General features: G+C 35.7%; 1 protein-coding gene across 1 annotated transcript; it reads right to left on the minus strand.

Moving 5' to 3' along the window:
• Positions 1 to 7,470: 7,470 nt before the first annotated feature.
• Positions 7,471 to 23,507, minus strand: daxx (death-domain associated protein). The gene is made up of 12 exons (XM_063011443.1): positions 23,488 to 23,507; positions 23,290 to 23,342; positions 21,619 to 21,872; positions 19,615 to 19,977; positions 17,869 to 18,000; positions 13,324 to 13,440; positions 12,104 to 12,335; positions 11,481 to 11,650; positions 11,114 to 11,267; positions 8,890 to 9,376; positions 8,419 to 8,536; positions 7,471 to 7,834 (listed from the first exon to the last, which is right to left on the minus strand). The coding sequence occupies exons 3-12, from the start codon at positions 21,841 to 21,843 to the stop codon at positions 7,775 to 7,777; spliced, it is 2,058 nt and encodes a 685-aa protein (XP_062867513.1). The 5' UTR covers positions 21,844 to 21,872; positions 23,290 to 23,342; positions 23,488 to 23,507; the 3' UTR covers positions 7,471 to 7,774.
• Positions 23,508 to 24,873: the final 1,366 nt, after the last annotated feature.

Below are 24,873 nucleotides of genomic sequence, written 5' to 3' on the forward strand. Positions count from 1 at the left end.
TTATGCTATTTTTCTATTTTCTGTATATATGCAAATTCTGTCTAGCATGTTACATTTGTACATTATCTGCATATAGTTTTGTCTGTACATTGTAGAGAGCTTACATCAGCCAGAAACAAATTCCTTGTGTGTGTAAACATACTTGGCAAATAAAGCTATAAATATAAGGTTGAGCTTTAGCTTTGCAAAAAAATCAAAAGGATTGGAACATAGAGGACCACAAAGGTCATCTTTAATAAATCTAACATTCAGACTTGCCCAGAACCTGGTCATCTAATGGTTAGACAGAGACCTGTAGAGGTTTACAGGCCACAGGTACTTGCACCCACTGTGAAATTTGTTTACATTCAGCAAGGCTGGAATAGGGCAAATTTGTCTTTGTGAGGAATGCATGAGTTTTGTACACAGTTATTATGGGAAAAGAAAATTTGCTTTCTTTCTTACTCTAACTGAACAATATAAGAATAGTTTTTCCCAGTGAAAACACTAAACTCCTAAACTTCACTTAAAACCAAATCAATGTAATCAAGAGGAAAATAGACGGTCACAAGCCATTAAACAAAGCTGAGCTGCTTGAATTTGTCGCATAAAATCACTCATCAGCAGTGTAGACTGAGCACATGACAAGAAACATAAAAGCTGTGATTGAACATTGGGGTATTTTACATAATTTCTTAACTCTTCATAGGTTAAAACATTAGTACAGTATTCTGATACATTCCAAGACCCCCTGAAGATGCCTGAACAGTGAATTATACTCACTATGCTGTGAAAAAGTTTCTTCTTTTTTTGTTTGTGTTTATTTACTGATATATTTCAGATCATCTAATAGTAATGATGTATAATAATTATAATGACAATGATAACCCATGTAAACATGTTTTTTTTTTTAAGTATGATTTCATTTATTGAAAAAAAATGCTGTTCAGCCCTACAACCCTCTGTGTGGCTGGTGAAATTTAACCCAGTTGTCAATGTAATTTGGTTAAATGATTGATTTTACAGCTAAAGGGGTAATTACTTTTTCCACAAAAGTAATTACCCCTTTAGCTGTAAAATCAATCATTTAACCAAATTACATTGACAACTGGGTTAAATTTCACCAGCCACACAGAGGCAAGATTACTGCCAGACCTGCTGCATCTAAATATTACTTAAGTACTGTTGGAAGTGTTACACGCCAGAAGCACATATGAGCATGTTTCTTCAGTGATTCTGAATAAGTATAAGTAGTTCCAGCCAATGGATGTGTCAGTGGAATGTGGTGATCTTACAGTTCAACCAATTATGGCAAACGAGAGAGGGCAGAGAAGCAGGGAGAGCAACACTAATGATGAGTTTGCTATTGTGCTACCTTTTTAGGTATGTATATTACATTTTTGTGCCTTGCGTTTGGATTTTTTGATTGTTGTTTTATGTTAACCCTTCCCTCCTACTCAGCGTGGACAGGCAAGATTGCTCATAGTCCACCCTGTTGTTCATGTTTGCTTGTTTGTTTATTTATTAGGATTTTAACTTCATGTTTTACACTTTGTGTTGTTCATGTAACATATTACTTAGCTATACCTGTTAACAGTACTACATCAGTTCAAATACAGTGGTACCTTGAAACTCAATGTTAATTGGTTTTGGAAGTGGTGTGGAATTTTAAAGACAAATTTCTCGACGAAGGGCGTTAAGTTTAAAGGATTTTGAGTTTAGGAGGCGTTGAGTTACAAAGTACCACTGTACTCTGTAAAACTGTCACATAGATTGTCTCTGTCAGGACCCTTGATATTGTACACCTGTAATCATACTAAATTAATTCTCATATTCTAAAACTATTTTACACATTGTCTTTGTTAGAAATTGATTTTGTATATATTGCTTTTGTCTTTGGCATTGCTGTAAATACACAAAGTGTATGCTGGTTGTTTTAATCGAAGTAAATGATAATAATTGATCATAATATTTATTCCTTTTAGATTCCAAGTTGTGTAGGATATCTGTTTTGTATAAGACACAAGCAATATGTTTCCAACCATGAAGCAAGGGGGTGGCAGCATCATGTTGTGGGGGTGCTTTGCCTGCATTCATCCATTTTTTCTAACTCTTATCAGTCTTCACTGAGAAGCAACACCATAGGGGTGATATTAGCCTGGCAGTGTACAGTGCCTGTTGTTGCCACGACACTTGCTGTTCTGCCCAATATTTATTTTAGTTTTCCATAGACAAATCTTTTTCCTCTTTTTGGTGTTTGAGTGTTCACATGGTGTTCAGATGGTAGTCAATTTAAGTTACTCTCCTCTGCATAGAACTTTTGAAGCTCTTTAAGAGTAAATGTTGGGTTCTTTTATACCTTCCTGACAACCCTCGAAAGGTCTTAATTTTAACCAATATACTGTAATTCCATTTTAAAAGTAAATTTGTGCCTTCTCAATCTTTGTCCAATTAGGTTTTTTTTGCAGATGCTAAGATTTAAAAACTATTTGTAGCACAATTTTGGAAATCACTAATTCATGTAGCCTATATATTGACCTGGTACACTAAACCATAAGCACATTTTCTGCCTTACATTCATTTAGCAATTCTAAAACACACTTTTTGCAAAACAATAATCATGGTTCCTTGCATTAGACACATTATTCAAAACTGAAATCTTTCTTTTGGAAAACACTGCTATGAAAAATACCACACCCAGCATAGGACAATTGTCAGTGTCCCTGGGCAGCGTGGTGGCAACATCACATTAGCAAAAATGGTGGTGTTCATGCTATCCTTGGTCCCTAACACACTGCACAACATGCTTATTCCCCATCACTAGGGGGATGGACCAGAGCAGTCCAGGTTTGTTGTTGTCTAGGATAATGTAAGATGTCACTGGACTGCTCAGGTATGCAATTGAATTAGTGAATATCAGCAATTTGTTGTGCTTTACCTGTCTCCATTCCTATGGAGCGTAATGCTGCATTTTTATCTTTTAAACTTCACCTGATCACATTTTGAGCCAGTTTGCCGCTGATATTTTCAAAGCGCCTTTAAAAAAGTGAATTGTGTGATATTACGAGATAAAAGTGACCCGGACAGAACGGAAAACGCTTAACGTGAAAATAAAGCGTGAAGCTTTTTCAACTCCCCGAGCTGCATAACCACACGTGAAGTAAATCCAGCTAAACACAGATACACTTAGTATTTTAGAGTAGATTTGATGTTTATTTCACACAGATGGATGTTCGTGTTGTGGAACTTTAGTGATGTTTCACCGCTTAAGCTGAGCGCTGAGCTAATCGGCTATTTGCGCCGAGAGTCGTGGAGAAACCGAAGCGCAAAACTCTTCTCACGTTAATAAACTAAATAAAACAACAACTAAAACAAACACATCACATCTTCTTATCACCGATAGTTAGATCAATGCTTTTTACATAAAAACAAACATCTGCAACAGCAGCACAAATGCTCGCACATAATCCACACACTCACCCATGTTATTACTTCTCTTAACTCTTAGTAAGTAACGCCCACTGTTAATGACATTTACATTTTCAGCATTTAGCAGACGCTTTTTATCCAAAGCGACTTACACAATGAGCAACTGAGGGTTAAGGGCCTTGCTCAGGGACCCAACAGTGGCAACTTGGTGGTGGCAGGGCTTGAACCGGCAACCTGCTGTTTACTAGTCAAGTACCTTAACCACTGAGCTATCAATGGTTCTCAAAAACTGGTGGAAATGCGCGTCGGTTCTCTACAGAACACCAAGGTTCAGAGAAACCCGAACCGAACCGGTTCAAGAACCATGTTTTTTTTGGTGGAAAAGGGGTATGAGAGAACCTGTCACTCCAGATGGTACTTCCCCTGCTGTTTGGCCAGAGAGGACATCGCCTGCGAAGTTGATGAGGTCTTGTGGCTGGACTCAAATAAGATAAGATTCCTTTAGTGATCCCCATGGGGGACATTCGAGTGTTACAGCAGCTCCAGTACAGTGTAAGTACAGTAAATAGAGTAAATAAAATAAAGCAGAATAAAATAAAAAATAAGGAAAATGATAGAAAAAATTAGCTATGCTATGCAGTTACTGTTATACAACAGTATGGTAATTAACTTCTGGAGGTGGCAGGAACCAGAGTTAAATTGACAGGTACACTATGTTTTGTCAGTCTGACATTCCTATGTTTAGTTTTTTGTTTATACAGCATGTTTTGCAGTACTTTCTATGCAAAATACAGTAAATAAAAATAAATATTCCCATTGTAATTCTCTTATGGTGTATATGTACTGAATATACAAATAGCCTGTGAAAATACATGTATACATGAGCACTATGACAGCGTTTTACAGCAGACTGCTGCACCCCGCACAAGTTAGTACTGTTTTCATTTATCACATCAGTGTGTAGTTACAGTGGTGTTCAAAAAAATAGCAGTCCAACACCATTAACTTGATAAATCAAAGTTTTTAGTAGAAATGCTATTTCTACATAGCAAAAAATTTACTTGAAAGTGTAGTAGAGTATTGAAAACAAAACAAACCCAACAATTAGGACATGCATGCCGTTCATTCTGAGTAATCGAAGCATTGATTGAAAGGGGGTTGTTCAAAATAATAGCAGTGAGGAGTTCAATTGGTGAAGTCATTCATTCTGCAGAAGAATGGGTGTAAATTTTGGCCCTTATTTAAGGTAGGAGGGTGGCAAATGTTGCACAGGTTGGTCATAGCGCATTTCCTTCTGAAATACTGGGTAAAATTAGTTGTTCCAGACATTGTTCTGATGAACAGCATACTTTGATTAAAAAGTTGATTTTAGAGGGAAAAAACATACAGAGAAGTGCAGCAAATGATAGGCTGCTCAGCTAAAATGATCTCAAATGCCTTAAAGTGAAAACCAAAACCTGAAAGATGCAGAAGGAAGCGTGGAACTACTGTTTGAATGGATCAAAGAATAGCCAGAATGGCAAATACTCAGCCAATGATCACCTCCAGAAAGATCAAGGAACATCTGAAGTTCCCAGTGAGTACAGAAGATGATTAAGTGAAGCCAATTCACCAGCAAGAACTCCTTGCAAAGTCCCGTTGTTAAGAAAAAGACATGTCCTGAATGGGTTCAAATTTCCCAAAGAACACATTGACTGGTCCAAAGAGAAATGGCTCAACATTTTGTGGACTGGTGAAAGCAAAATTGTTCTTTTTGGGTCAAGTGGCCATAGACAGTATGTCAGAGGACCCTCGAGCACTGAATTCGAACCAAAGTACACTGTGAAGACAGTAAAGCATGGTGGTACAAAACTATGATATGAGGATGTTTTTCATACCATGGTGTTACGTCTATTTATCGCATACGAGGGATCATGGATCAGTTTAAATATATCAGAATACTTGAGATGATCATGTTGCCCTATGTCGAAGAAGAAATGCCCTTAAAATGGGTGTTTTAACATGACAATGACCCAAAACATCTTGGTTACAGACAAACAAGATTGAACTTGTGGGCTGATATCTGAAACACGTTTTTTTGAGGCAAAACCCAAAATTGCAGAAGAACTGTGGAATGTAGTCTAATCATCCTGGACTGGAATACCTGTTCAGAGGTGCCAGAAGTTGGTCGACTCCATGCAACACAGATCTCGGAAACAATTGTTATGCCACTAAATATTAGTTCAGTAATATAAAGTAAAGTGAAACCTCAAACATTTTCAGTTTATAGATAAATTTTTTGAGTTTTTAAAGAAAAATGCTGGCACTGCTATTTTTTTGAACAGCCTAATATTAATTTTTCTTAACTTTCTATAAAGGATTAACACAAACTGGCTAAATGTTGTTAATGTTTTGATTTAGAATTAAAAGTGTAGTATTTTCAGTGCATTTGCATTTATGGAAATAAAAGTTATTATAATGATTTTGTGCTTTATTCACTTTTTTAAAATCACTGCTATTTTTTTGAACACTACTGTAAGTAGCAAAAGCTGTTCATTTGATATTTGTGTGTAAAATTTGGATGCAAACCTATCATTTAGAGTTGAAAGCATTTTTGATGAAGTGTTTGCTTTTTTTTAAAAGTGTGCGATGTTTTGCATGCTGATTGTGTGGCTTTGGCTGCCGTGTTAAGCTTTGACAAAAGGGGACAAAGATTCAGAAATTGTGTCTCAGCGACTGCAAAAAACTGTCATTTAAATGGCAACAGGTGCATTTCAGTTGAATTCTAGACATACAGTCAAAGCCGGAAAGTCTGCACACCTTTCACCTTCTCCACGTTTTATTACGTTACAGACTCATTCTATAACAGATTGAGTTCATTTTTTTGCCTCAACCATCTACACACTATCGCCAATAATTACACAGTGAGAACAGGGTTTAGAAAATTTGCATGTTATTTTACTGACAAAAATCGTTTATTTAGGAGTTACATATCTGTACACACCCTTAGCGTAATACTTGGTTGATGCCCCTTTGCAGCAATTACAGCTTCAAGGCATCTTGGGGAAAGAAGCTACGAGCTTGACACGCTTGTTTCTGGACATTTTTGCCCATTCCTCTTGGCATATCCTTGCAAGCTCCGTCAGATTGTATGGGGAGCGGTACACAGCCATTTTTAGCTCCTTCCAAAGATGTTCGATTGGATTCAGGTCTGGGCTTTCGTCTGGCCACTCTACCATAAAGGTGTGATTTGTGGAGTGCTGCCTGGATGGTTGATCTCCCGGATAGGTTCTCCCATCTCCACAAGGATATGCGGGAGCTGTGTCAGAGTGACCCTCAGATTCCTGCTCACCTCTCTGGCCAAGGCCCGTCTTCCCCGATCGCTCAGTTTGGCCAGGCGGCCAGGTCTAGGAAGATTTTTGGTGGTTCCAAACTAATTCCATTTACAAATGATGATGGCCACTGTGCTCTTTGGGACCTGTAAAGCTGCAGCAATTTTTCTGTACCCTTCTCTAGATCTATGCCTTTACACAATCCTGTTTCTCAGGTCTGCAGATAATTCTTTTGACCCCATGGCTTGGAGTTTGCTCTGATATGTCAATTGTGGGACCTTATATAGGCAGGTGTTGGCGATCCCCAATCGTGTCCAATCAATTGATTTACCACAGGTGGACTCCAATAAAACTGTAGAAACGTCTCAAGCAGTATCAGTGAAAACAAAATAAACCTCAGTTCACTTTTGGGTGTCATATCAAAGGGTGTGCACACTTGTGTACATATAATATTTGACATTTTGATTTTTACTAAATTAGCACAAATGTCTCAAAACCTGCTTTCAGGTGCATTATATCGCTAAAAGAGGTCACTGCCATTAGGGATGGCCAAAGTAATATCCACATGAATAATAGGTTTTCCATAAAAAAAAAAAAAAGTCCAGATAATCATGCCCAGTGTTCTGTGACCTTTGTCATAGCCAGCATTAGCTTGTTCAGCAGTAGGTGCTACAATAGCTGTTCCATGGGATTGGACCAGACGAGTTACAATTTCTATAACTTTTTGCACAAAGCAGTCATACAAAACAGCTCCACAAAAATAAGCTTTTATTGAGTTTATAAAAGAACTCAAATTAAATAGGCCTTTCCTGTTTAATCTACATAAAACAAAGACCAAACTTTTACTTGTTTTCAGACATTAATATTAAATACAAATACCATTTAACTATTAAAATATACTAGAAAAACCCTTAGAAAACCCTGAAATTGTAAAAATGTACTTGCAATTGTAAAAATTTACTTTTGTGTCACTTTCAATATTTCACATTGTCAGGCAGATTTAAAACAAAGAAAAGTTACAGTTGACTGGTTTGTAACATAGCAGTTGGTACAGTTTAGTCAGAATCTGAGAGAATGATTACTTCTTCTGGGTCGCACTGTGTTGCCACATTCACCTGTGGGTTAATAAATATGATAAAGCAATTAATATTCATAGTACATCTGTAACTTTAATAAATAGCATACAAAACATATACAGCAGCTTATATTAACATCAACATAAGTTAATAATCTTTTAGTATGTTAATAGCCAGTCTAAGAGTTCCAACAGGTCAAGTGAATCTAAAAAGTCAAGTGATTATAAGCCCTAGAAAACAGTTACTGTACTTCAAACCAAACGCATATCGTTTCAAATTGTGTTTAATTCTAGAACTGATTATACAGTTACGTTCCACACACACTGTAAACTTCCAAAAAATCATAATGTGTTTGCATGGTATGATCTTAATTTTAAATGGCGAGATAAAACTACTACTACTGTCTCAGGTCAAGTTGTTTAGGTGAACAGTTTTTAATTACTGTTGTACAATTTCGGCACCATACATGGAAAGAAGCCAAGATGCAATGTGTGTGGCTTAAGTTTTAATTTTTATGTAACCCTTGACACGCTGAAAACAACATAGCCTATATGAAGTCAAATAAGTGCATTTTTACTGACATGTCAAAATTAATCTAAATCATCTCACACATCCAAACTTGCCTTATTCTTTTTAGGTGGCGGTGTAGAGCAAGAGCTGCTGACCAAGTCCTGATTGGGTGTGTCAACCTGGGTGGAGTCAGCTCGCACACATGTCATTTCCATATCCAAATGGTCATCTCTGTCACAAAGCACAATACACAGCTTCATTTAGTACTTTCAATAATTTCCCTCGGGATAAATAAAGTATCTGTCTGTCTGTCTGTCTGTCTGTCTAGTGCAACGAAATTACAAAAAAAGTAAACAAAAAACCCCAAAACATCTCCCATGTTTAAGCAGCATTTATTGCATGTAAAAGATAAAACAAATTATTAAACTAAAAGACAAGTTAAAATTGTAAAATACATAATTAAAGACCTATTTTCTAATAAAGCTCATGTTTGCTGAAATGAGTTAATTCATAAGCACTTTGTTTTTGTTCTCAACTAAAAGTTTACCAGACTGTTCTGTCTAATGTTGCTATTTAGAACACACCTGTGGTTTGTCTTTGATTCACGTTTCCTCTTCTTGCTGCTACTCGTCAATTTGAGCACCTCAGGGCTAAGTGTCGAAGGACTGCAACCAACCAACTTTGTTAATGGGGTGGGCACTGTGTTCTGATTGGTTGACACATTATTTGTGACATCACTGTTGCTGTTTGGCATAGCTTCAAAATGGCAATTAGAAGCAACGGTTTTCATTGTAGACTGAGATTTGATCACTACTGATTGATTGGGGATCTCTGAGGAGGAAGGACTTTCTATAGCACGTTGGCCATCAAGTGACATTTCTGTAAAATCACCCACACATGTTTCACTGACAGACAGTGGGCTGTCATCAACACTTTCACCTGCATCATGGCTGAACAAATTTACTGATGGAGACAACCCATCATTGGTTGGCTCGTCAGTGTCATAGCTGTGCAACTGCTTATCCTCATCATTGTCATCATTGTCTTCATTGTCTTCATTGTCTTCATCATCTAAAATGTTTTAACAAACAAATAGTTAAAATGTTTGACCAATTAGAGGATGTAACAAAAAGGCATTTGTAAAAAGCAAAATAGAGTACAACACTATTCACTGAATAAAATATTATTTGATCTGCAAGTTAAAATGTTCCATTCTCATTTGAGTTAATGAGAAGATATTTGTATGTAAAGGTTAAAATGTATCATAAGGTGGTTTAGGGGCTTTTTTAAAAAATTCCATTTTATATTTTTTCCATATTGTCAGGTTTTTAGGTTTCTTTTATTTTTATTTTAGTTTTTTTCTTTATTTTCAGGTATTTGTCAATGATTTAAATAGTTTTTTATCTACTAAAACATCAAAAAGCTTTTAAGATTTATTTATTTATTAAGATTTTAATGTTTTTCTTTGGTCATATTCATGACAGAACAGGTAGTTACTCGTTACACAAGATTCATGGACAACTTTGTATCACAAATTCTCCTCACTTGCATGTCTTTGGACTGTGGGAGGAAACCAGAGCTCCCAGAGAAAACTCACACAGACACAGGGAGAACATGCAAACTCCACACAGAAAGGACTCTGATTACTCCACCTGGGGATCGAACCCAGGACCTTCTTGCTGTGAGATGACAGAGCTACCCACCAGGCCACTATGCCGCCCAAAAAGCTTTTAAAATCACATATCTGCAGTTTAACTCTTTTGTATTAATGCATTTAACAGTTTTCCAAAAAAAAATATTTGACTGATTGTACTTTGATACAATCCTTCCTCCCTGTACCTGTTTCTCTGTGTGTAGTTTTGTTCATCAACAGTATAAGTGACTGAATTAACAAACACTGAATGTCCATAATGAGTGTTTCAGTGTCATATGTGTATGTGTGAGAAAGTGAAAGAAAGATTGCAGTTATTATGGTATATGCTTTATTAACAGTGCATGCAGCTGAATTACATTTAACGGATTACAAGTGTTAAACATACTGCCCTAAAATGCTTTTAAAATAACTTGCTAATCCTCTTATCTAACTAACACATTGATGCTTTGCTATGATGCACAAGTATGCATAAAGGCATAATTACTTATAAAGTTAATTTCTGTTTGATGAGTTTATTTACAGCCATTTTTTTTGCCTTAAGAGTTGACTTTACACTGTTTTAGCTGACGTTGCTATTTTAGACAGTCACATGGTTTATGATTTAAGTTTCTTCTTATTGCTGATACACATGACATCAGTTACTAGATGTAAAAGAACTTCAACCTGCCAACTTTCTTCTTGGATTGGTTAATACAATCTACTTCATTGAATTACAGTAGCAGTAGCACCAACATCAACAATTGGTGGAACATCCCTTTGCCCTGATAACCTCTAAGAAGCAATTTCATTGCATTCTTCTTATGAAAAAACTTACAGGTAATTAAGCTTAGACAGCTTTGATGCTGCAACTGCTTTCTTAAAAACCCATTAAAGATTTTCTGTGGCATGTAAAATGTTTGGAACATGTGGACAATACTCCCAATGGTGTCTTCAGAAATGTTAAAGGTTCCAACTGTTTCAGCTATTTTTCCAGCTTTCATTGTTTAAATGCTACATGAGAATTTCTTTTGCCAAAATGTCAATACCGAGAAAAAAAAAAAAACACCAGGTCAACCTGCAAGACTATTAAGATATACCAGTAAAAGCAATGAAAACAACTGGTCTATATGTGTTTACTCATCATTTTTAATCAAAATCTTTTTTGTTCATGTCACCTGGTCCCACTTGTGCTGTGCTGGCCTGGATCTCTTCCTCAATATCAGGATCTGATGAAGCATCCTCCTCTTCTTCCTCCTCCTCCTCCTCTTCCTCCTGCTGCTGATCACACTTATCCCACTCTGGTTCTTTTGTAGCATTCTGTTGGCCATTCTACAGAAAAATAGTAAAAAGTATTAAAGGGAGACAAAATACTTTGAATATGTGTAATAAAAATGTTTTATCACCCTCATTGTTTACTGTTCTACATATTAGTGCAAAAAATTAAACCAGTTATTCTTCAACAAAAACCTTTTCAGTCATGCCATTCAGCTTAGAACAAAAAACATTCTTGCAGAATTTTATTAGTGAACTGATATCCCATACCTCTTTCCTCTCTCTTTCTTTCTCCAGGCGTTTCCGTCTTTCCTCCTCCTCTGTGTCATCCTGTTTGTTGGCATATGTATTAATAACCTTCTCCAGGTTTGTAAGAGCCAACGTTCTGTTTGTGCGCAGCTTCTGGGCTAAAACTGTGTCACCGAGGGCCGGGTCTAAGGCTACAGACATAATATAAAAGGGCAGAATTTAGCACTGACCAGTAACTTGAAATAAGACACAGAGCATAACAAAAGAGACTGCCACAGTTTGTGTACCAAGCCCACTCTTTTATCTGAAGGACAGTAGATAGCCTATAGGTTAAGGTACTGGACTAGTAATTAGAAGGTTGCCGGTTCAAGCCTTGCCACCACCAAGTTGCCATGTTGGGTCCCTGAGCAAGGCCCTTAACCTTCAATTGCTCAAAAATCGTGTTCAGTCATAATTGTAAGTCGCTTTGGATAAAAGCGTCTGCTAAATGCCAAAAATGTAAATGTAAATTGACAATCATCAATCTTGTGAGCAAAATGCAGTTCATTCAGGTTTTTGATTTTCTGTGTACAAGAGTTACATCTGCACTGATGATAACCAATCACTGTATAAAATTTGGTGCACACACCAACACACTAACTTACTGGGCTTGTAGAGGTCTGTAAGATGAGAGCCGAAGTTGTATACCATGTCAAGATGGCGCCTCTCTTGAAGCCTGTTGCCTGTTTCACGAAACACATCCTGCGCAATCTGTGTTTGCTGCTTATTGCTGAGCACAAGGCTGTACCTTTCATTAGCACGCTTCACCACTTGAAGAATGTCCCCATAGTCTGGAGGATTTAGTAGGACCTCTGCTCGGTTTATAAATCGCTCAATCTAGGGAAAGCATGGAGAGGATTGAATAGGTGAGATGCAATACAGAATGTATAGACATGTGATGTGAATAATGTGAGATCAGAAATAATTACTTTGAATAAAAATGCCATTGAAGAAAAAAAATGTTTTAAGCAAACAGGTAATGATTAATTTAATATGCTGTCATCATCTACAAATAAAGTTTTAGAGTAACAGTTTTAAGATGTATATTTTTTTTATGCACTACAGAAAAAACACTGTATACTACATTAACACTACAATAAATTAAACAACAAATTTAATGGTTGGTTTTATAGTACCACAGCTTGCAGATGAGGAGTATGATGTATGAAGCAAGTGTATGCATAAAAATAATGCTGAGCAGTAATAACCATTAATCCCATTCTGTCCATCACTCACTGGTGGCACCCCTCCTCAACAGGCAGATAAGTCCAACTAGAGCTTGAGGAGGGAGGGGGGTTTGATGTACCAGGGGGAAGCTGGACAGGCAGCGCAAGCATCTTGGAAAATATTAGGGAATTCAATCCAACAAAAATTAAAAACTAATTGTTGTGTCTATAATTAGCATTTAGTCAATGCAGAATATTACTATAGATTATTTACAATTTTTCCCAGAAGGAAGTGAGGGAGCTGCAAGACTATAATAAATTTTTCGCCTTTAACAAAAGAGATAGCTTAAATTAATGATGGTGACTGTAGATTTATTTATTCAGTTATTTATTTGGATTTTAACATTATGTTTTACACACTTTGATTACATTCATGACAGAAACGGTATTTACTCGTTACACACAATTAATCCGTTCACAAGTTTAATGTCAAACACAGTAATGGACAATTTAGTATCTCAAATTCACCTCACTTGCACGTCATTAATTCAGTGATTATTCTTAAAACACAGCACACAGGAATCCCAAATGTACTGGACAACAATCTAAAACCATACCATTTCTAACTAACATAAGATTGCTTAAATAACAAGCAATACCTTTTTATTGATCTCTGGGTAACGACTGCCAGTGTAGGTAATTCTCTGTTCTAAAACCCTGCCAGTCAGCGTGCTGCAGTCCTTCAGCTCACACAGTTTATTATAGATCTTCATTATCTGAAAATGTATTAGACATAACAGTCTTAACAAAAAACAGTAATTAAGTGTAACTAAGTACTTATCAGGTTCCTATGATGCAAAAGCACAGTTAAATTCTTTGTATTACTAATTTAATAAACACATAAGAGTATTGAAAGAAAAGAAACTGTCATGTTATTTTGATAAATATAGCCATATGGGCTCAGGAGAACACTGGAAAACAGTTGTCACTAAACATAGTCCATGCTGCATCAAGAAATGCAACCTGAAAGTTAAAAGTGAAAACCTGCCAAGTGAAAGTCATTTCAATTCTATGCAAAAATGGTGCAAAGTTCTCTGGGTCTGAACTCATCTATGATAGATTAACATGGCTTATTTTCTCTGTTAAGTTCTTTGTGTTAAAGATGAAATGAACCATCCAGAAAGTTATCAGCTAAAGTTAGCATCTGTCATGACATGGGGGTGCAGTGCCTATGGCATAGGAGACTTGCATATGTGTAAAGGTACCATTGATAGACGTGTATATGTGGATTTTACAGAGACAAGCATTTGGGTTGCAGGTATCAAATTCTAAATTTGTATATTCACAGAATACAACTAAAATGATCTGTAAAAACAGAATACATTGCATTTTTGTCAGGTAAATAAAGATTCAAGATAATTAATGTCACAGACTCATGTTTTATTGTGTTTAATATGCTGAACAGTATTGTTGATTAATTTGAAAAATTTACTCCCTCATCCCAATGTAGATTAATTTAAATATTAAGCAAAATTAGTAAAACAATGATAATATTAGCAATTTTAGATAAAGACAAAATCCTACATAAAGAAAAAAATACCTCAGTACCCAGAAACCCCATTCCTGCCCAAAACTCTGTTTAGGACCTGTTCAGGACCTTCAAATTCTTAAACCATCTAATCCCAGCACTCCTGATCAGTTTAACATCTACCAGCATTCCCCCACTGTAGCAATCTTCATTCTCCTAAGTTATTCAATTACTTGAATAACTTATAACTTAACATATTGATCTGTTTTCCTCCTTATTGATTTATCTACAGTCTCTGAAGATCATTGAAAATCCTGTGTTCTGTGGCTGCTATTATTTCTCTTAAAGCTTTTTTTGACTAATCAGTGTCTCTCCTTAGGTCATGTCCCCACTTCTCTTGGCTGCAGTTACACCCATACTTAAGAAACAGGAGTTAAATAATTTATTTTAAACTACAGACACATCTTCATTATCCCTTTCTTAGCTCAGGTAATGCAAGGAGTTTCAGGATTCAGCATTCAGCTTCAGAATTTTTCTAGAAAATTTTTCTAGAAAAATAAATCTGCATTAGAGTTTCCAGTCTGGCTTCCATACCCTGCACAGTCATTAGACTACTCTGTGGAAAAGGTTGATGATATTCTACTTTCTACTGATGCTGTTTTTAATATCCCCATCCTCCTATAAATCACCGTGGCTTTTGAATACATTGCAAATGATGACATTTCTAGACTTTTAACAATTGGTATTTTGGTTTTAGCTCCTGGTTGATTCTGGTCCTAAGCAGCATCAGTTTATCTCTCTAGGTATTTACAAATCATCCACTGTCCCAGTCACTCAGAGACCCAAGGTTCTGACTTTGGTCCCATTCTTTTTTGTACTACATAACTCCCTGCTAGGCCAGATAATTTGTAATCACAAAGTTTCACTGCTATGGATAATATTCAACTTTACATTAGCATAGGGCTGCACGATATTTCGTTTCAGCATCGTCATCGCGATGTGTGCATCCGCAATAGTCACATCGCAGGACGTGCGATGTTACTTAATGCAAATGAAATCAAATATGTCATGCTACAACTTTTTTGCTGCTTGACACAAAACAAGTATTCACACCGTTCTCATTTTCCATGACATATCTACCAGTGTGTTCAAAACCTAGTGCGATGCCTCACTGTCTTACTACCTACACAGGCAGCTGCCTCAGTAGAGAGGATTCTAATAAGTCATTGACTTAAGGCAGGTTATTGGAACACGCTACTTAGCGATTCCATTGGATTTCGCGTTTAGCATCTTGCCATAAAAACCAATAGAATGAGGTGGGACAGCGCTAACATGTCAACATAACATCTCGATTCGTGTACAGAAAACTGTTACATTTGCTGACAAGCCCAAACTTGCAAATAAAAACACTCGTTAAAAATCAATAATTATTTATTTATGTTTGAAAATAACTTTGTCCGCACCATCAGCCATGTTTACTTTTCTGTGAGAGAAAATACAGTTAATAACCAATTAAAAAATTCCACGATTCAAATCGATTTCACATGTAAAGTGAATCGATATTCACTTTAAACAGCAGAGGGCGCTGACGCAACACACCTAGCCTTGATGACGTCACTGGCGCTATATGCCTGGTTGCCAAAATCGGGGTTTTTCAGCCAAATTGAGCTTGATTCAAAATTGTTTTGCATAGTTTGTACCTACCTCAGAAATAAAAGGGCATTTATTATTTAGACAAATAAAAGATAATCACAAATACAGTATTTTATTTTATTTTTTTTAAGAGAAATAATAAAAGGAAACTGTGTCATCCTTTGTCTTCGATTAAAATAGAAATCGGGAAAAAATCGTATCGTGAACCCAGTATCGTGAATCGCATCGTATCATGGGTAGAGTGTATCGTTACATCCCTACTAAGGACGCTTCCGATTCTCACTCGTTCTGCCTCAGTAGAGATGCCTTAGTAACTAAGGCATCTCGGATTTGGAACAGGTGTATAGCTGCTCTTTTGTTTGTATAGTTTTTTTTAAATAATGTTTACTACTTGAAGAGGTATTGATTGTGAAATAAAATATTAAATGACCCATTTTGTCAATCCTGTTAATTCCCTCATGTGATATTGAAGCTTTCTTAGTTTAATGCTCAGTTTCAACCGAGTACAAAGATGTAGCTTGTCATAATCTTTTGTATCCCTTGTAGGAACCACCCTTTTTCACAGATGAGCCCCTTATTTAGAGTAAGATACATGCATTATTAATATTATTATTAATGTGGTTCCTGCATTTTTTTAATATCGCAATATATATCGCAGGGAAAAAAAGTCAGTTTTTTCCAATATCGTGCTACATTAGCACCACATCCCCATAGTCTCATTTTGGTGACTAAGTGCAAGCATTACCAATTGAATAATAATTGCTAATTGTTCAAAATTAAACTCAGACAAAACTGTCTTGTTACATGGTTTTCTAATTACTCCAGTCTCACTGTAAATGTGGATGGTGTTCCTATTACACCAGCCCTAGTAATTAAAAACCCTGACTGCATTTTTTATTCATCACTTTCATTTGAGCCACACACTTGTGCAATATTTCACGCCTGTGCCCTCTACTTCATGATGCCAAAATGTTTGTAAATTAATTCATTTTCTTTCGTTTGAATGATTGAAACTCAATTTTAATGGTCTCCCTGCTAAACTGCTCAACTGTGTTCAGTTCATTCAAAATTCAGCAGCAAAAGTCCCTACTTTTACGTTGTTCTTACATCTCCCCCATCCTCCATCAGCTTCACTGATAACCAATATCCTTCCATATGAAGTACAAACGTATATTGTTACCTTTTAAAGCCCTTCATGGTCACCCTATATACCTTATTGAGCTCCTTTATCTTTACTGTCCCTCTTGCTCTCTAAGATCTTTAGGCCCTACACTTCTGGCAGTCCCATGTACAAGACTTTCAGTTGTACTGCGCCTAAACTTTGAACTCTCACTCAATCTTTTTGTGACTGCTCTACCATCCTTTTATTGAAAGCTTAATTAAACACTTTTCTCTTTAGTGCTTACTATTCTTCTTCCTTCAAGTCTTAGTTTTTCCTCTACCCACCGCTATTAATGTAAAGCCTCCCTGGGTATGGGAAAGGCACAATATAAATCACTGATTACATTATTATTTTTGTTATTATTATTAAAAACTTTAGGTTAAGCTATAATTTTAGGAATCCAATATCCTTTACTTTTTACAGCTTCCAACAGCAGTACATTTACAGCATTTAAGAACAAACATTTGCTTAAACCATTTAAGAAGACAATAAAGGTATGAGAACAATATTTTTTCTATAACTTTTTTTTTGTTACTTCTTTGTTTTAAAATGCATGGTTAGTTTTCACTTAAGTACTAAAATAAGTAGGTGTGTCTACAGTCATCATAATAAAAATAAACACTATGGAATGCTTTCTTTCAGACCTGGGTGATGTTCTGTACCACTATTATTACTTGAACCAGTCGCAGCATCTGATTATGTGTCAATAATGTGTTAGTAGTTGGTGCAATTATTTGGAATAATTTCTTGCTGCCACTATAAAATACATAAACCAAATAATGGTTAATTATTCACGGAATATATACAATCGTACATATACTGAATTTACAGTCTACTCTAATGGGCACATAAAAAACTTACTTTGCGCTTGAGCTTATGCTCCTGAATGTAGCTGGAGTCCTCCTTCTCTAGATCCTCCAAATCCAAATCCCTCTGCTGCAGCCGCTTGATCTCATCATTATAAACCTTCAATAAGTTCTCCAGATATGCTATCTGTATAAGAGAAGGTGTATTGCACTTTACTGATGTTTAGGTGTCATGTGCCTATTACAGTGGCAAACCAACCTTGTCATAATATTTTCACAAATATATAATTTTTCATAGTTTTCAACCAAGTAAGAACAAAGACATTTGTTTGTTTCTATCTGCACATTGGCCTACTATTTGTAGGTTATAAAATCTTAGATAATTAAAAAGTAAAATAAAAGACACAGCAATGTAACATGTAACACAGCAATAAATCTGCCTGTCGTAGCTTTTTTATGAGTGTGTTACGGTCATCAAATTCAGAATTTGTTTATATTTTGTTGGTCTGTAAAAAAATTGTAAATCTTTTTTGTGCTTTCGTCAGTTAAATAAAGGTTCAAGAAAAAAACAAGACAATTAGTAAACAAGTAATAGTAAATTATCTTTGGAACTTTTAGTAAATTGGAAATACTCACACTCCTAAGGAAAATAAGAATTTAAAACTTTAAACTTGAAGGCACTTTGATGGAGCAGCAGTCCATTAAGCCATCAGCTCAGCTATTTCCTCGGTTATAGGATGGATTGGTCCCCTGTCCAGGACATTTTTAACTTGTGCCCAGTGTCTCAGGGTAGATTTGAAATCACCGTGACCCTGACCAGGATTTTATTAATACTGCCATATCACAATTTAGATCCTACATAATCTTGCTGCTTGTCTATATAACCTAAAGTTGGGTTACAATATGATTAAACCATTGAAAACACTAACATTCCTTGATTTGCTTTAGCTATGATGTGTTTATATAAACACCACCCAGATATGTGTTCAAAGTGTGTTGCAACTATGGTGAAAACTAGTAAAAAGTCACAAAAGCAAAAATGAGATAAATTATCTGCACCAAAAGGGCAGTGTGTACAACATTCCTACATTCAACATTTGAAGTATTGTCCAGAAGTTCCAAACTTATTGGCGACGCAGCTGACCTGCCTGCTCCATTGCCAGACTTCACAACACTCACTACTCTTGACCAAGAAGCACAGAAAATGTCAACTTAAATACACCAGAAAGTTCTGAGACATAGTTCTATAAAGTGACAAATTAAAACCAGAATTGTTTGATCATATGGATCAGCAATTTGTCTGGTGCAAAAAAGGACATACCAAAATCACTTATTAGACAAGGTAGAAGGATGTTTCACCAAGTGCTAAGGCTGAATAATTATGCACATCAACATTTGAGATTCGAAATTGCTTCAATGTCTTAATAAATATTATTTTGTTTTAAATTGTCTGGCTTTTCAGATGTAATCCAGAAAACATCAAAAACACTTTTATTATTAAGGAGGTGGTGCTGGAACATGCTGGGTGACACTGTTTAAAGTCAACAAGCTTAACAGACATGGGCTTATAGGCCACCATGCATTGTTTTTAGGTCTTTTCATATGTATAACAATATAGAAAATAAGGCTGTAGACTATCCAGTTTTCTGTTTAAAACTGGCTTAAATTCTACAGAAAGCCCTAGAAAAGCCCAGGAAAAATCTCACAAATTAAATACCATAATAGCATAAGTATAATTACCATGTGAAAAAGTAACGCTATTAAAAAAAACTTTGGAGATCCTGGTAGACCATAACTATACCTGTCTTCTGGAAGCTTTTTTAGTTTTCCTTTCCTCCTCCTCCACGACCTTTGAGGTACATTCATCTTCTTTAATAACTTTCTCATCTGTGCCACTGCTCTCATTGTTCTCTTGCTTTTTGGCATTGCAAGGCTGGATGAAGGCCCTTCTTTTGGCAGAGTGTTGCTTGAGCATGGTGCAGAGTTCATTGATGTAAACAAAAGTTTTAGTGGTGTTGGCCTGGGCTCGCATCAGACATCGGCCCAAAGCGTTCCGGAACTCCACAGACATCAAAAAATCAGATGAGGCCTTGGAGTACTTTGTCTGAAGAAAGGTCATAACCTCTGGGTGTTCTTGAGTATGTGCTGAACAATGATCCACAAACTATATGGGGTCAGATGTTGGGAGAATTAGTTAAAGATAGTTATATAGTTAAAGATAGTTAAAGATAGTTTTAATTAAATGATGATGATAAAATGTTATTAAATACATTCAAAAAACATGAAATATTCAACCAATACCAACCTACAATTAACAAAATTACTTTATATTGAGTTCATTTATCAAACCAAATTCAGTAAACCAAAAGGTATGACAACATTCCCTTAATCACTATTTACATGTTTTAAGTAACAAGGATAATGAAAAACTACTACACAACTGTTTTCACCACAACTACAAATGGCACACAAAAAATTTACATGACTGTTTGAATTTGCACATATTCAAGCACATCGTATTACTCCTTTACTAAAATAAGGCATATCAGGGCTTACTTTTGTACAAATACTTCTGCTTTAATAATAATAACTGTAGAGGTTCTAGAAGTAGCCATCCAATTAAGTGTAATGACAACTGAGAATAAATGTCTAATGAAAAGCAAATAATACACAAAATTATTTATAGATACAATGTTGCAGGAATATATATTTTCACCAACAGTTATGCCTTCAATCAGATATCAAATACACATAGGGACAATTTGTTAAGGTTACTTAAGAAAAGGTTTAACGTTACACTTTTTATGAAAATGCATAATACAAATGAAACATATACAGTGCTATAAAAAAGCAACTGGTTGCTTTCTAAATGTTGTTAAACAAACCCTGACATTATGACAAGACCCTGACATCCTGCCAGATATGATGGGAACCTGGCGTGTTGCACCAATAATGTCAAGAACTCACTACAGACTTTATCACAGACTGGACTGAATAATAACTCCAATTATTTTTGCTAGTTATAACTTTTAGTTCATTTTAATGTGTGTATGATATTGTGTAAATCCTATTTATTCAAATTATTCTCCAGGCTACCCAAGAAGAATGGGTCCCTGCTGAGTCTGGTTCCTCTCAAGGTTTCTTCCTGTAATTTTAAGGGAGTTTTTCCCTTGCCACTGTCGCCCTCGGCTTGCTAAACAGGGGGTTTTTGGTCTGTTGGTCCTGGATTCTGTAAAGTCCCCACATCACCACCACTGCCTTTGTCTTTGGCATTTGGTTATTTAAGCTTTCATTTAGCTAAAATATGTAAAAAACAAATCTTCTATAATGTGCAGTGATTTAATCCTCATCAAATTCAAGCTTTTTTTTATTGTAATATTACCCTTATCCTTCTAACCCCCTCAGTTTTTGTTTAACGTTTTAGCCTCCAACTCAATTTGAAATGGTTGCACAGAATAAACACAGTTATGGTAAAAAATATTAGCACCGAACACAAAAAAAGCTAGGAAAAAAGTGAAACATAATGACATTTCATAGAAATGAACTGGACAACATTACTGGCCCTTAATAAGTGGTAGCACACCATTTGGAAACTATTTTAATATATTTCTATGAAACAGCTATGATTATATTAAGCACTGATAATATGCATTACTTTAATATTTTACTGTTAAATACAGTTTGAATGTGTAAATATTCAAAAAAGTTTAAAACCCATCTTTACAAAAAATATGTTAAATCATTCAACTGTTCACATCTTGTTTTTGCTAATGGGTAAAGAAAACCTGCTTGTTCAAACACCCACCTCTCCAAAAAGCTTCTCATTCTCTATTTTCAAGATATGGCTCTTTTTCTTAGCAGAAGCAAAAGGTGATTCTGTAATGTGAGTTGACTGTGACTGTTGAACTTTTAATGTACTGGTCACACAGGATGTTGCTTGAGGAGGTAATGTAGACACGGAAGGCTCTTCAGTTTCATCATCGTCATCAAGGATCATAATGCTTTCCATCACTTTTGCACAAGCTGCCATCAGTGATGTTACCTAAGATTTTTATGAACCTAAATAAAAAGACAACACAGTTCCAATGTAAGCAATAAATTTGAGCATTACTCTATTTCCTACTTAATGCATAATAACCTGCCACCAAACAACATTGCTGAAAAAAACGGTTTTTTTTTTGTTTGTTTTTTGTGTTGGTGGCTTTTTGGTACTATAAATCTGTAATATGAATTTTAGTATAATAGAAATTCCAAATAGGGATGCCCAGATTCAGTACTGAGTAACAACCTTATGGCCAACATAATATTTTGTATGTTTTACAGTACACTAATTGACACATTTTATGCTCTGAACACATGTGATGTTGACTACCAAAACTCACATTTATTAAACACAGAAATCATTAAATATTTGTTGGGATTTCAAGAAAGCGGCTGCAGCACAAAGGGCATCAAATCTCAATCAGCTGTAAGAGTTTGTTTGATAGCACTTACCAAAATAGCTAATTAAAAAAAGTTATTAAGGCAAAAGAATGTTCCAAACACTGAGACTGGGCATTAAATAACAGTGCACATGTACAGTCACCAAGTAAACTAGATTATTTTCCATTTAAACTCGAAATTAATGATAAAAATTGCTTGTATCAATAAATATTCTTGCTCGCTTTATATTTTCATGCAAATCTGTAAACATCACCAAAAAACTTGTACAGTACAGAGACTATGACTAGTTTTTTTTTTGTTTTTTTTGTTTTTTACAGCGGACAGCTTTTCCATTACAGGATGCTGTTGGCTTTACATTTGTTGTGCAACTTTGGTTTCTTTTTCTTTTAAACACCCCATTCAAACACTGAAAGCTCATCTGATACATTCATTACAGTACAACACGTCAATATCTATGGTCAGTTGCAGTCAATTAAGGGTCCGTTGTTGGTGAATTTGGTACTGGGAGTAACAAAATGTACACAAGTAACATATAGGCTACAGTCCATAACTGTATACCAAAATGTGGATTTGTATGGGAGGTGTATATGAGAAATAAGTAAATCTTACCAAGTGGACGTTTTACATCTGGTAATGATATGTTTTTAAAAAAAATAGATGGCTAATTTCACCCACAGGTTTGACTGAAACAACTACATTTATTGATGATTTTATCCTGGTTTGTTAGTAAGTTTAACTAGTTAAAACAACGTTTATTAATTATAATTTTAAATAAGAGGAGCTAGCTTTTAACTATTAAAAATAGATAACGAAAGCTTTTGCTGTATCTTAATTTACTTAGCTTGTTAGCATACCAGAAAGCATTAGCCTAGTTTTAAGGTTGTAATTTTAACTGGTAAACTGTACAAAAACAATAAGTCATACACTTTAGCCAAATTAATCGGAGAGTCAATCTTTACTAAACATATAAATATATAAGCTCCACGACCTAATACAATTCTTATATAAAGAAACGTCAAACAATACTACTTACGCGCTTGACTCTGGAACCAACTGATCAAGACAACATGCCCAGGTTGCCAGATCCTGGTGACAAAATCCACACGGTTAATGGCCTCGTGTGAGCCAACTTTCATATACAACATAAAACACTATATTTACTCTTTTTTGACATTTAATATTTGGTAATAGTGAGAAGAAAACACAACTGACAACAAAAGTAGCTACATACCTTTACAAGTTATAAAAAACGATCATGGCAACAGCGTGGTTCGACAACAACGAGTAATCTGATTCGATGTTGGTGAAGACTCTGTTTGCTCATTGGTCTGAGGGTCACACCAGTTTCTTTTTCCTAGTCGGTTGGCGCGTATTGTCGCCATCTAGAGCACACTCCATCGGCTTTTAGAATATCCCTCAAAAGCCAGTAGACATGGAGAAGCCAAGAATTGAAGCTTTCCAGTCATTTGTACGGGCAAATTGTTCATTACACGATGCTCACAGTGGGTAAAAGAATAAAACATAAATAGTAAAATATAAATTAAATGTAGATGGAACGTATGTAGAATGTATGTAATTAAATGTAAATGTAAGTCATATAAAGGTTTTCCTGAAAGTGTTTTCTCTAGACATTAATTTTAAATAACATATAGTTTAATATATGGTGGTATAAACAGGGATTTGGTGCAGTTACCTGCTTTACTTTCTGTTAGAACATATGTTATTACTTGTACATCAGTTTTATAATGTACTGAATTGAACATGCAGACTGAATTCCCAGCTAACAATTTTTTGTTTTTTTTTACGGAAATAGAACGTTCCCGTTTGGTTGTGCATTATAGTTCTGGGAACGTTCCCCTAACGTTCCCGTAACCTTAAAATTATTGAAACCTTTAAGGGAACCTTGTACTAACCTTTAAATTATTGAAAACTTTAGACAAGAAAACCTCACTTTCTAGTTGTGCTAATGGAGAGTTCTGCTTGCTATAATACTGGTGCTGGTCATAAAATTAGAATATCATGAAAAAGTTGATTTATTTCAGTAATTCCATTCAAAAAGTGAAACTTGTATATTATATTCATTCATTACACACAGACTGATATATTTCAAATGTTTATTTCTTTTAATGTTGATGATTATAACTGACAACTAATGAAAACCCCAAATTCAGTATCTCAGAAAATTAGAATATTGTGACAAGGTACAATATTGAAGACACCTGGTGCCACACTCTAATCAGCTAATTAATTCAAAACACCTGCAAAGGCCTTTAAATGGTCTCTCAGTCTAGTTCTGTAGGCTACACAATCATGGGGAAGACTGCTGACTTGACAGTTGTCCAAAAGACGACCATTTACACCTTGCACAAGGAGGGCAAGACACAAAAGGTCATTGCTAAAGAGGCTGGCTGTTCACAGAGCTCTGTGTCCAAGCACATTAATAGAGAGGCGAAGGGAAGGAAAAGATGTGGTAGATTCACAAAGAGTGGACTGCAGCTGGAGTATGCAACACATGGGTTTCAGCTGTCGCATTCCTTGTGTCAAGCCACTCTTGAACAAGAGACAGCGTCAGAAGCGTCTCGCCTGGGCTAAAGACAAAAAGGACTGCTGAGTGGTC

Source organism: Trichomycterus rosablanca, chromosome 2, assembly GCF_030014385.1.
Source record: "Trichomycterus rosablanca isolate fTriRos1 chromosome 2, fTriRos1.hap1, whole genome shotgun sequence".
Taxonomy (NCBI): domain Eukaryota; kingdom Metazoa; phylum Chordata; class Actinopteri; order Siluriformes; family Trichomycteridae; genus Trichomycterus; species Trichomycterus rosablanca.

What these genes read in the sequence shown, in the direction of transcription:
- daxx (XM_063011443.1), bottom strand. Translation starts at nt 21,843, where the DNA reads ATGGCAGCTTGTGCAAAAGTGATGGAAAGCATTATGATCCTTGATGAC. An exon ending in CACAGCACAAGTGGGACCAG is followed by an intron (nt 9,377 to 11,113) that starts GTGACATGAACA and finishes AAAACATTTTAG; the next exon opens with ATGATGAAGACAATGAAGAC. An exon ending in GAATCAAAGACAAACCACAG is followed by an intron (nt 8,537 to 8,889) that starts GTGTGTTCTAAA and finishes GCTTTGTGACAG; the next exon opens with AGATGACCATTTGGATATGG.